Below are 12533 nucleotides of genomic sequence, written 5' to 3' on the forward strand. Positions count from 1 at the left end.
TAGCTTTGTAAATTTAAACACAATTACTCTTTATTTATAACTAGAACTAATAAACTATGCAACAAATGCAACTGGTTAACCATCATCTAATTACTAATTCTCCACTTTTAACTTGCCCCCCACCCTCTATTTACACACAAAAGACAGATACAAACAGAAGGGAAGAGAGGGATGAAAATAATAATTAAAAGGAAAAAAGAGTCTTTGTTCCAGATGGTTGTCTTTCAGAAGACCTTCCTTCAAAGTAAAATTTCAGATCCAGATTTCTGTTTGCAGCCTGTAGTGGTTTTACTGTAGATTCATTCAGGTCTCTACAGTTTCAGAAGTACAGTAACTCGCAGGCTTTCTGGAGACAGAGAAGAGGGCAGGTCCTTCCTCTGAGTGTCCAGGATTCAAACTGAGCACCTTGAGTCTCTGAAAATCATTCCACCCGAGTAGGACCCAATCACCACCTGTTACCGGGCAGAATACCACCTTTTGGCCAATTTATTGAACACCAGCCAACCACTGAGTTCCATCCCATTTCTCGGGTGCCAAAAAGTCTCTGTCTTTCTGTCCAAAGCTAGCAGAGTGTTCTCTGTTGTAACTTTCCTCATTCTCTCTGCTGCTTAACTTTAACATGTCAATTAAGCATTCATGGGTCGACTTCCAAGGTTGCGGCTATGCGGAGCTAAGTCGCACATTCGGCGGCTCCCACAAAAACGGACTTTTGGGCTCTTTTTTTTTTAAAATAATATTTTATTGAAAATTTTTGGTCAACCAACACAGTACATTGTGCATCCTTTACACAACATTATAACAATACAGATAATAATGACCTTTTTTATTTAAACAAGAACAAAAGAAAACAACAACAAATAAATAAATATTAAATAACAAAAAATAAAAACTAGCCCTAATTGGCAACTGCCTTGTCTCAGGCCACGGCCACCCCCCCCCCCCCACCCCCCACCCCCCAAGTCCTGGGCTGCTGCTGCTGCCTTCTTTGTTCTCCCCTATCTATCTTTCCGCAAGATATTCGACGAACGGTTGCCACCGCCTAGTAAACCCTTGAGCCGACCCCCTTAGGACGAACTTAATCCGCTCTAACTTTATGAACCCCGCCATATCATTTATCCAGGTCTCCACCCCCGGGGGCTTGGCTTCTTTCCACATTAGCAATATTCTGCGCCGGGCTACTAGGGACGCAAAGGCCAAAACATCGGCCTCTCTCGCCTCCTGCACTCCCGGCTCTTGTGCAACCCCAAATATAGCCAACCCCCAGCTTGGTTCGACCCGGACTCCTACTACTTTCGAAAGCACCTTTGTCACCCCCATCCAAAACCCCTGTAGTGCCGGGCATGACCAAAACATATGGGTATGATTCGCTGGGCTTCTCGAGCACCTCGCACACCTATCCTCCACCCCAAAAAATTTACTGAGCCGTGTTCCAGTCATATGTGCCCTGTGTAATACCTTAAACTGAATCAGGCTTAGCCTGGCGCACGAGGACGACGAGTTTACCCTGTTTAGGGCATCTGCCCACATCCCCTCCTCAATCTCCTCCCCTAGCTCTTCTTCCCATTTCCCTTTTAGTTCGTCCATCATAGTCTCCCCTTCGTCTCTCATTTCCCTATATATATCCGACACCTTACCGTCCCCCACCCATTTCTTTGAGATGACTCTGTCCTGCACCTCTTGTGTCGGGAGCTGCGGGAATTCCCTCACCTGCTGCCTCGCAAAAGCCCTCAATTGCATGTACCTGAATGCATTCCCTTGGGGCAACCCATATTTCTCGGTCAGCGCTCCCAGACTCGCAAACTTCCCATCCACAAATAGATCTTTCAATTGCGTTATACCTGCTCTTTGCCACATTCCATATCCCCCATCCATTCCCCCCGGGGCAAACCTATGGTTGTTTCTTATCGGGGACCCCCCCAGTGCTCCGGTCTTTCCCCTATGTCGTCTCCACTGTCCCCAAATCTTCAGTGTAGCTACCACCACCGGACTCGTGGTATAGTTCCTTGGTGAGAACGGCAATGGGGCTGTCACCATAGCCTGCAGGCTGGTCCCCCTACAGGACGCCCTCTCTAATCTCTTCCACGCCGCTCCTTCCTCCTCTCCCATCCACTTACTCACCATTGAAATATTAGCGGCCCAATAATACTCACTTAGGCTCGGTAGTGCCAGCCCCCCCCTATCCCTACTACGCTGTAAGAATCCCTTCCTCACTCTCGGAGTCTTCCCGGCCCAAACAAAACCCATAATACTCTTTTCTATCCTTTTGAAAAAAGCCTTCGTGATCACCACCGGGAGACACTGAAACACAAAAAGGAATCTCGGGAGGACCACCATCTTAACTGCCTGCACCCTCCCTGCCATTGACAATGCTACCATGTCCCATCTCTTGAAATCTTCCTCCATCTGTTCCACCAACCGCGTCAAATTTAGCCTGTGCAATGTGCCCCAATTCTTAGCTATCTGGATCCCCAGGTAACGAAAGTCTCTTGTTACCTTCCTCAACGGTAGGTCTTCTATTTCTCTATACTTTTGGGCTCTTTTGAGGGCCCCCAACGGCACTTTTTTGATGTTTCCCGGTGTGGGAAGGAGTTTATAACAGCTCCCTGTCAGTATATGGCTTCAACCAGGAGCGGGGCGACAGAAACGGTGGTGGTGGACCCGAAGAAGGTGCAAGGGAAGAAGAGCAAAATGGCGGTGGGCGGAGACCAGGCAGCGTGGATGCAGTGGGCGGAGGAGCAGCAGGAGGGTATCCAGCATTGCTTCAAAGAAATTAAAACACATCTGCTAGAGCCGATGAAGGCTTCTATTGATAAGCTGCTGGAGACACAGACGGCCCAGGGGGTGGCGATCCGCGAGGCTCGACAGAAGATCTCTGATAATGAGGATGAGATCTTAGGCCTGGCGGTAAAGGTGGAGGCGCACGAGGCGCTCCACAAGAAATGGCAGGAGCGGTTCGAGGAGATGGTGAATCGGTCGAGGCAGAAGAATCTGCGGATTCTGGGCCTCCCGGAGGGGCTGGAGGGGCTAGACGTGGGGGCCTATGTGGTCACCATGTTGAACTCGCTGATGGGAGCGGGGTCCTTCCAGGGGCCCCTGGAGCTGGAAGGGGCCCATAGAGTGCTGGCGAGGAGGCCCAAGGCTAACGAGCCTCCGCGGGCGGTGCTGGTGAGGTTCCATCGGTTCGTCGATCGGGAGTGTGTGCTCAGGTGGGCCAAGAAGGAGAGGAGCAGCAGGTGGGAGAACGCGGAGGTTTGAATATACCAGGACTGGAGTGCGGAGGTGGCGAAGAGGAGGGACGGGTACAATCGAGCGAAGGCGGTGCTCCATAGGAAGGGGGTGAAGTTTGGCATGTTGCAGCCTGCGCAACTGTGGGTCACCTACAAGGACCGGCACCATTATTTTGAGTCTCCGGAGGAGGCGTGGGCCTTTGTTCAGGCCGAGAAGTTGGACACAGATTGAGGGTCAAGATGGGCGATTGGGGACTGTGGTTGATATGTTATGTTTATATTTTTTCTCGAGGGGGGGGGGCTTTGTATTGCTCCGGGTTTCTTTTCTCTGTGTTTTTCTCTCTCGGGTCTGTGAGGGTAGCAGGGGCGGGTTGGGCACTGTTTTGGTCGGGTCAGTCATGGAGGCTCTTGGAGGGGGGTAGGTAAACGGAACTGGGGGGGGTGGGCGGCGGCGAGATGGGGCCCCGTGGGAGAGGGGGAGGCCCGAGTCGTGGGTGAGGGGACTGGGCCTGTAAAAGGAGCTGTGTCAGAGGTGGCGGGGCCTGGTGGGGGGAAAGCGCGGGCTTTTTCCCGCGCTGAAGACTGGAAGGGGTGGGGCCGGGGCAGGGAAGCGAGGGTTGTTTCCCGCGCTTAGAGTGGGAGGGGGAGAGCCTATGGAGGGTGTGCCACACAATGGGAGGAGTCGAAGGAGAGGCGGAAGTGGCCGGGATCAGCAGGAGTCAGCTGACTTGCGGAAGTGCAATGGGGGGAGTAAACCAGATTGGATGGGTCTTAGCCGGTGGGAGGGGTGGGTGGGGGGGGGGATCGAGCTGCTGCTGCTATGGTCAAGTGGTCAAGCTGGAGCGAGTGGGGGATCGAGACGAGGGTATGCCGCTGTGGGGAACAGGCCGGGTGTGGGGTGCGGGCGCGTGGCTGGCCGAGGAGGGGTTATGGCTAGTCGGTGGGGGAGGGGGGCGGGTAGCCCCCTGATCCGCCTGATTACCTGGAATGTAAGGGGACTGAATGGGCCGGTTAAGCGGGCCCGCGTGTTCGCGCACCTGAAGGAGCTCAAGGCGGACGTGGTTATGCTCCAGGAGACGCACCTGAAGGTGGCAGACCAGGTAAGATTGAGGAAAGGGTGGGTAGGTCAGTTGTTTCACTCGGAGCTGGATGCCAAAAATCGAGGGGTGGCGATCTTGGTGGGAAAGAAGGTGTAATTCGAGGCGTCGAACATTGTGGCAGATAATGGCGGTAGGTACAGAATGGTGAGTGGTAAGTTGCAGGGAGAGAGGGTGGTACTGGTCAATGTGTATCCCCCGAACTGGGACGATGCGGGTTTTATGCGGCGTATGTTGGGTCGGATCCCAGACTTGGAATTGGGGGACCTGATAATGGGGGGAGACTTCAACACGGTGCTGGATCCAGTACTAGATCGCTCCAGGTCTAGGACGGGTAGGAAGCCGGCGGCGGCTAGAGTGCTGAGGGGGTTTATGGACTAGATGGGAGGGGTGGACCCTTGGAGATTTGCAAGGCCGGGGGCTAGGGAATTTTCATTCTTCTCACATGTCCATAAGGCTTATTCCCGAATCGACTTTTTCATTTTGGGTAGGGCGCTGATAGCGAGAGTAGAGGATACTGAGTATTCGGCAATAGCCATTTTGGACCACGCCCCGCATTGGGTGGACTTGGAGATGGGGGAGGAGAGGGACCAGCGCCCGCTGTGGCGCTTGGAGGTGGGGCTGTTGGCGGACGAGGAGGTGAGCGAGCGTGTCCGAGGAAGTATAGAGAGGTACTTGGAGACCAATGACAACGGGGAGGTCCGAGTGGGGATGGTATGGGAGGAACTGAAGGCGGTGGTGAGGGGAGAGCTGATCTCCATTAGGGCCCACAAGGAGCAGGGGGAGAGGGAGAGGGAGAGGCTGGTGGGGGAGATGGTGAGGGTAGACAGGAGGTATGCGGAGGAGCCCGAGGAAGGATTGTTGAGGAAGAGGCGTAGCCTCCAGGCTGAATTCGACCTGGTGACCACCAGGAAGGCGGAACTGCAGTGGAGGAAAGCCCAGGGGGCGATCTATGAGTATGGGGAAAAGGCAAGCCGGGTGCTGGCGCATCAGCTTCGGAAGCGGGACGCAGCTAGGGAGATTGGGGGAGTTAAGGACAGGGGAGGGAGCGTGGTGTGGAGTGGGGTTGGAATCAATGGGGTCTTCAGGGACTTCAAAGAAGAATTGTACCGATCCGATTCCCCACGGGAGGAGGGAGGGATGGGTCGCTTCCTGGACCAATTGAGATTTCCAAAGGTGGAAGAGGGACTGGTGGCGGGATTGGGGGCCCCGATTGGGCTGGAGGAGCTGACCACAGGGTTAGGAAGCATGCAGGCGGGGAAGGCACCGGGGCCGGATGGTTTCCCGGTCGAGTTCTATGAAAAATATATGGACCTGTTGGGCCCGCTGTTAGTCAGGACCTTCAATGAGGCAGGGGGGGGGGGGGGCTTTGCCCCAGACGATGTCCCGGGCACTGATCTTCTTGATCCTGAAGCGGGACAAGGATCCCCTGCAATGTGGGTCTTACAGACCGATTTCCTTGCTAAATGTAGATGCCAAGGTGCTGGCGAAGGTCTTAGCCACGAGGATTGTGGATTGTGTGCCGCAGATCATCCATGAAGACCAGACGGGGTTTGTGAAGGGGAGACAGTTGAACGCGAATGTGCGGAGGCTTTTGAATGTTATCATGATGCCGGCGAGGGAGGAGGAGGTGGAGATAGTGGTGGTGATGGACGCTGAGAAAGCCTTCGATAGGGTAGAGTGGGGGTACCTGTGGGAGGTGCTGAAGAGGTTCGGGTTTGGGGAGGGGTTTGTCAGGTGGGTTAGGCTGTTGTATGAGGTCCCGATGGCGAGTGTGGCCACGAACAGGAGGAGGTCCGAGTACTTTCGGTTGCACCGAGGGACGAGACAGGGGTGTCCCCTGTCCCCCCTGCTCTTCGCACTGGCGATTGAACCCCTTGACACTGAGGAAGTCAAGGAACTGGAGGGGGTTGGTGCGAGGTGGGGAGGAGCATAGGGTGTCGCTTTATGCGGACGGCCTGCTGCTGTATGTGGTGGACCCGGTGGGAGGAATGCCGGAGGTAATGAGGATCCTGAGGGAATTCGGGGACTTTTCGGGCTATAAGCTCAACATGGGGAAGAGTGAGCTGTTCATTGTTCATCCAGGGGACCAGGAGAGGGGGATTGGCGAGCTCCCAATACAAAAGGCAGAGAGGAGCTTCAGGTATTTGGGGGTCCAGGTGGCCAGGAGCTGGGGGGCCCTGCATAGGCTTAATTTTACAAGGCTGGTGGAGCAGATGGAGGAGGAGTTCAAGAGGTGGGACGCGCTGCCGCTGTCCCTGGCGGGTAGGGTGCAGTCAGTCAAAATGACAGTGCATCCAAGGTTTTTGTGCCTGTTCTAGTGCCTCCCCGTGTTTATCCCGAAGGTCTTTTTTAGGCGGGTTAACAGGAGTATAATGGGGTTTTGTGGGCGCGAGGGACTCCGAGGGTGAGAAGGGTGTTCCTGGAGCGGAGTAGAGATAAGGGGGGGCTGGCGCTGCCCAACCTCTGTGGGTACTACTGGGCCGCCAATGCGACAATGGTGCGCAAGTGGGTGATGTAGGGGGAGGGGGCTGCATGGAAGAGGCTGGAGACGGCGTCCTGTGTGGGTACGAGTCTGGGGGCGCTGGCAACGGCGCCACTGCTGCTCCCTCCATGGAGGTATACCACGAGCCCGGTGGTGGCGGCTGCCCTCAAAATTTGGGGGCAGTGGAGGCGGCATAGGGGGGAAGTTGGGGCCTCGGCGTGGACCCCAATACGGGGGAACCACCGGTTTGCCCCAGGGAGAACGGGTGGAGGGTTTTCGGGCTGGCACAGGGCAGGGATGCGAAAGTTGGGGGACTTGTTTGTGGACGGGAGGTTCACGAGCCTGGGTGAGCTGGAGGAGAAGTACGGGCTCCCCTGGGGAACACCTTCAGGTACTTACAGGTAAGGGCGTTTGCCAGGCGGCAGGTGGTGGAATTCCCGTGGCTACTGCCACACACAGTACAGGACAGGGTGTTCTCGGGGGGGGAGATATCGGAAACTTACCAGGTGATGCAGGAGGAGGAGGAGGCCTCGGTGGTGGAGGTAAAAGGCAAGTGGGAGGAGGAGTTGGGAGAGGAAATTGAGGAAGGGACGTGGGCAGATGCCCTGAGGAGGGTGAACTCTTCCTCAGCGTGCGCGAGGCTCAGCCTCATACAGTTTAAGCTGCTGCACAGGGCATACATGACCGGGACAAGGATGAGCCGTTTTTTTGGGGGTGAGGACAGGTGTGTTAGGTGCTCAGGGAGCCCAGCCAATCACACCCATATGTTCTGGGCATGCCCAGCACTGGAGGAATTTTGGAAGGGCGTAGCGAGGACGGTGTCGAGGGTGGTAGGATCCAGGGTCAAACCGGGCTGGGGGCTTGCGATATATGGGGTGGCAGAGGAGCCGGGAGTGCAGGAGGCGAAAGAGGCCGGAATTCTTGCCTTTGCGTCCCTGGTTGCCCGGCGAAGGATTCTTCTTCAGTGGAAGGACGCGAGGCCCCCAAGCGTGGAATCCTGGATCAGCTATATGGCAGGGTTCATTAAATTGGAGAGGGTGAAATTCGCCTTGAGAGGGTCGGTACAAGGGTTCTTTAGGCGGTGGCAACCGTTCTTAGACTTTCTGGCAGAACGATAGACATTGGTCAATGGCAGCAGCAGCTCGGTGGGGGGGGGGGGTTACTTTATCACAGTTTTTGTTATTTACTGAGGGGGGGGGTATGTACCTGTTGTGTTAAGCCAGGGTGCTAATGTTAATTTATTATTATTTATGTACAGGGGGGAGGAGGGTATGGAGGGTTGCTTTTCTAGACTGTGTTTTGTACTTAACCCTGTTGGGTTCTTTTTTTTTCTCATTTTGTTATTGATATTTTATGAAAACCTTTAATAAAATTTTTCTTTTAAAAAAAAAAAGCATTCATGGATCAAAAATGATAACGGCAAAAATAAAGAAAGGGGAAATAAGGGAATCAGCAGGAAGGACCCTTGCAACTGTAAGCAGCCTTTGTGTGTTGGGGCCATCATATGGCACGTGATATTTAACCAAGATAAATATTATTTGTGGCCAGAACTAGTCCTTCCAGTTCTCACTCCACACTTCTGGGGCGTCATTCTCCGACCCCCCGCCGGGTCGGAGAATGGCCGTTGGCCGCCGTGAATCCCACCCCCGCCGAAGTCTCCGGTACCAGAGATTGGGCGGGGGCGGGAATCGGGCCGCGCCGGTTGGCGGGACCCCCCACTCAATTTTCCGGCCCGGATGGGCCGAAGTCCCGCCCAGGAATTGCCTGTCCCGCCGACGTAAATCAAACCTGGTATTTACCGGCGGGACCAGGCGGCGTGGGCGGGGTCCTGGGGGAGGGGGGGGGCACGGGGCGATCTGACCCCGGGGGGTGCCCTCACGGTGGCCTGGCCCGCGATCGGGGCCCACCGATCCGCGGGCGAGCCTGTGCCATGGGGGCACTCTTTCCCTTCCGCCTCCGCTACGGCCTCCACCATGGCGGAGGCGGAAGAGACTCTCCCCACTGCGCATGCGCGGGAAACTGACAGCGGCCGCTGACGCTCCCGCGCATGCGCCGGGAAACTGACAGCGGCCGCTGACGCTCCCGCGCATGCGCCGCATTTCCGCGCCAGCTGGCGGGGCAACAAACGCCATTTCCGCCAGCTGGCGGAATGTTGGGGCTAGGCCGCCAAAGATGCGGAGCATTCCGCACCTTTGGGCCGGCGCGATGCCCGTCCGATTGGCGCCGTCTTTGGCGCCAGTCGGCGGACATCCCGCCGTTGGGGGAGAATTTCGCCCCTGATTCTCAGCCACTGAGATTATTTGAAATTGAGCAAAGGGGTCAACAAGGTCTGGCAGATTAATGTAGGTTCATAAGGTAACAGAAAAAAGGCTTGATTTCCACACACTGAAGTGTACTCTGTGGAAGTTAGATAAAGTGGAAGTTAGATAAATGTCTTCCAGATAGCAATGTGCAAACACAATTGAACTATAACTGTCTATATGGATACTGTAGATACTAGGAGATCCTTTGTACAGCTTTACTCGGTTTATAATTCCAACTTTCACTTCAGGAATTTATTAATGCAGAATATGTAGTTAGATATTCAATATTGTATGCTAGAACAGCTAAAATTAACCTTTCAGAAAATTGGAGCTATTATGTGACTTTATCGTAGACAAAGAAATAATTTAGTGTCTAAATGCTTTTTTCTGTATTTTGTTTGAGTACAAATGCCTTAAGGCACACAGCTGAGACTTAAATATATCTCTCTTTCGATCTGAATCTGTTGTACCCACATTGTCAAGAGGTCATCTGAATAGATAATGAAACCAACTCTAACAGCACTTTGTATGGATAGGTGGAAACTTTAGATGAAAAACTACAGCTCGTACAAGAAGAGTTATGTGAAAAAGACTTTAAGCTGCTCCAGAGGGAACAACAAGTAAATCAGATGAGAAATGAAGTTGAAGAAAAGGATGTACAGATGAAGGAATATGAACAGGTAAATATAACCAAGTATAATTCAGTAACAAAAACTTACATAGATAAGCAGCTTTAACATAGAAAACATACCAAGAAAACATCCCAAAGGCGCTTCAGAAGCATAGAACATAGAACATAGAAAAATACAGCACAGAACAGGCCCTTCGGCCCACGATGTTGTGCCGAACCTTTGTCCTAGATTAATCATAGATTATCATTGAATTTACAGCAGACGCCAAGCTAAAGATTCCGGATTACAAAGGATAATCAAAAGCTTGATCCGTGTTTGAAAGAGGTGGAGACACAAAATGGAAACCTTTTTGTTTTAGAAAATATTTTATTGAAGCATTTAAAATTTTCACAGTTTAACACATTAACATTTCTTAAAAGTCGCGTGGGCAGACACACATATATATACAAAAAAAGAACCCCAATAAAACCCCACAATGACTCCAACTGCCCCCCTAGCTACCCGTATACTGAGTTCCCTGTCCTTATTTAACACTGCCATGCCTCCTATTTTCTTTCGCCCCCACCCCCTACTGCTGACTTTCAATTTTCTTTGAAGAAGTCGATGAACGGTTGCCATCTTTGGGCGAACCCCTGAGTTGATCCTCTCAAGGCGAACTTGATTTTTTTTCCAGGCTAAGAAACCCTGCCATATTGCTGACCCACACACCTGACTTCAGGGGCTCCGAGTCACTCCATCCCAGCACAATCCGTCTCCGGGCCACCAGGGAGGAGAAGGCCAGGACATCGGCCTCCCTCTTCTCTCTCTCCCCCCCCCCCCCCCCCCCCCCCCCCCCGGCCCCCGGATCATCCGATACCCCAAATATTGCCAGTTCTGGACTCTGGGTTACCCTTCCTTCCAGGACTTCTGACAACGTCTGCAAATCCCTGCCAGAATCCCCTCAACTTCAGACATGCCCAGAACATACGTACATGGTTAGCCGCACTACCACAACACCGCCCACATCTATCCTCCACCTCCTCAAAGAACCTGCTCATCCGGGCTACCGTCATGTGGGCCCTGTGGACCACTTTGAACTAGGTCAGGCTAAGTCTGGCAAAGGATGAAGATGAATTAACTCTCTTCATGGCTTTTTCCCACTTTTCCATTTCCAGCTCTCGTCCCAGCTCCTCTTCCCACTTCAGCTTCACCTCCCTGATCGGGGGCCCTTCCCACTCCATCAACTCCTTGAATATCTCCGAAATCCTCCCTTCTCCAACCCTAGTTTTTGACATCACGTTGTCCTGTAGTCCCCTCGGGGAGGCGAGGGAAGCTTGGAAACTGCCTCCGGAGAAAGTCCCGGACCTGAAGATATCGAAACCCATTCCCACCCGGCAACTTAAACTCCTCCTCTAGTGCTTCCAAGGTCGGAAAGCCCTCCTGGATAAATAAGTCCCCAAATCTCTCGATCCCTGCCTGCTGCCACCTCCTGAAGCCCCCATCCACCCTCCCCTGGATAAAACGGTGATTGTTACAGATCGGAGACCACACTGATACCCCCTCTAATCCCAGGTGCTGTCCATTGCCCCCACACCCTTAGGGCTGCCACCACCACAGGGCTTGTAGAGTACCGAGCCGGCGAAAACGCCAGGGGTGCCGTTAGTAAAGCCTCCAAACAGGTGCCCTTACAGGATGGCGCTTCCACTCACTCTCAGGCCAACCCCTCCCCCGCTACCCACTTCCTGACCATCGATATGTTGGCCGCCCAGCAATAGTTAATAAAGCTCGGGAGGGTCAGGCCCCCCTCCACATGACCCTACTCCAGGAGTGCCCTCTTTACTCTCGTGGTTTTCCCCGTCCATACAAAACCTGTAATCCCGCATTTATTTTTCTAAAAAAAGCCTTTGGGACAAAAATCGGAAGGCATTGAAAAAAGAAAAGCAGTCTTGAGAGGACTGTCATCTTCACCGCCTGGATCCTTCCCGCTAGCGTCAGCAGGAGCATGTCCCATCTGTGGAAATCCCTTTTCATTTGGTCGACCACTTTGCCCAGATTTAACTTGTGGAGCTGCCCCCACTCTTTAGCCACTTGAATCCCTAAATATCTGAAACTCCCCGCCGCCACTTTAAAAGGTAACTCCCTCAGTCTCCTTTCCTGTCCCCGTGCCTGGATCACAAACATCTCGCTCGTTTCCATATTCAGCTTGTAACCTGAAAATCGCCCAAATTCTCCCAGTACCTCCATGATTTTGGTCATTCCCCCCTTCGGGTCTGTAACATAAAGCAGCAAGTCATCTGCATAAAGAGAAACCCTGTGCTCCACCCCCACCCCCCTTCACTATTTCCCGCCACGCACTCGATGCTCTAGGGCCATTGACAAAACGGAAACCTGAGAGTGGGGCTAAAAGCATGGTTGCCAATGGTGGAACTAAGGGGATTGGGGATTGCACAATTTTCTGGAAGCAAAACTGGGAACTTTGAGAGGGTGGGGAATGTGAGAAAGATTGGCTAACTAGAGTTGGATACTGAAAGGGGGGTTGAGGCCACAGAAGAACTTAAGGACATGCCCAAGAACTTTAAATTTGGGATGCTGGGGAATGGGAGCCAAATTAGGTTGGTGCGGATAAGGTAGTAAGTAGGAAATGTACTTAGTACACGATAGGATACAAGCAGCAGAGCTTTTGGAGCTGTAGATTATGGAAGGTGACAAATGGAAGACCAGTAAAGGGAACAGTGGAGTAAATCTGTGTGGAGGTGATTAAGCATGTTATTTCAAAATTTTACTTGCACCTTGTTGAAATCATGCAGTTT

The 12533-nt window shown here is 53.0% G+C and overlaps 1 protein-coding gene across 6 annotated transcripts in view; it reads left to right on the top strand.

Moving 5' to 3' along the window:
- Positions 1–12533, top strand: part of ccdc18 (coiled-coil domain containing 18) — a 239684-nt gene that overhangs the window by 176691 nt on the left and 50460 nt on the right. For all 6 annotated transcript variants that reach the window (XM_072510511.1, XM_072510508.1, XM_072510507.1 and 3 more), the window contains one exon: positions 9649–9792. In XM_072510511.1, coding sequence (XP_072366612.1) covers positions 9649–9792 — 144 coding nt within the window. The remainder of the gene's footprint in view (positions 1–9648; positions 9793–12533) is intronic.

The sequence above is a fragment of the Scyliorhinus torazame genome, chromosome 7 (assembly GCF_047496885.1).
Source record: "Scyliorhinus torazame isolate Kashiwa2021f chromosome 7, sScyTor2.1, whole genome shotgun sequence".
Taxonomy (NCBI): Eukaryota; Metazoa; Chordata; class Chondrichthyes; order Carcharhiniformes; family Scyliorhinidae; genus Scyliorhinus; species Scyliorhinus torazame.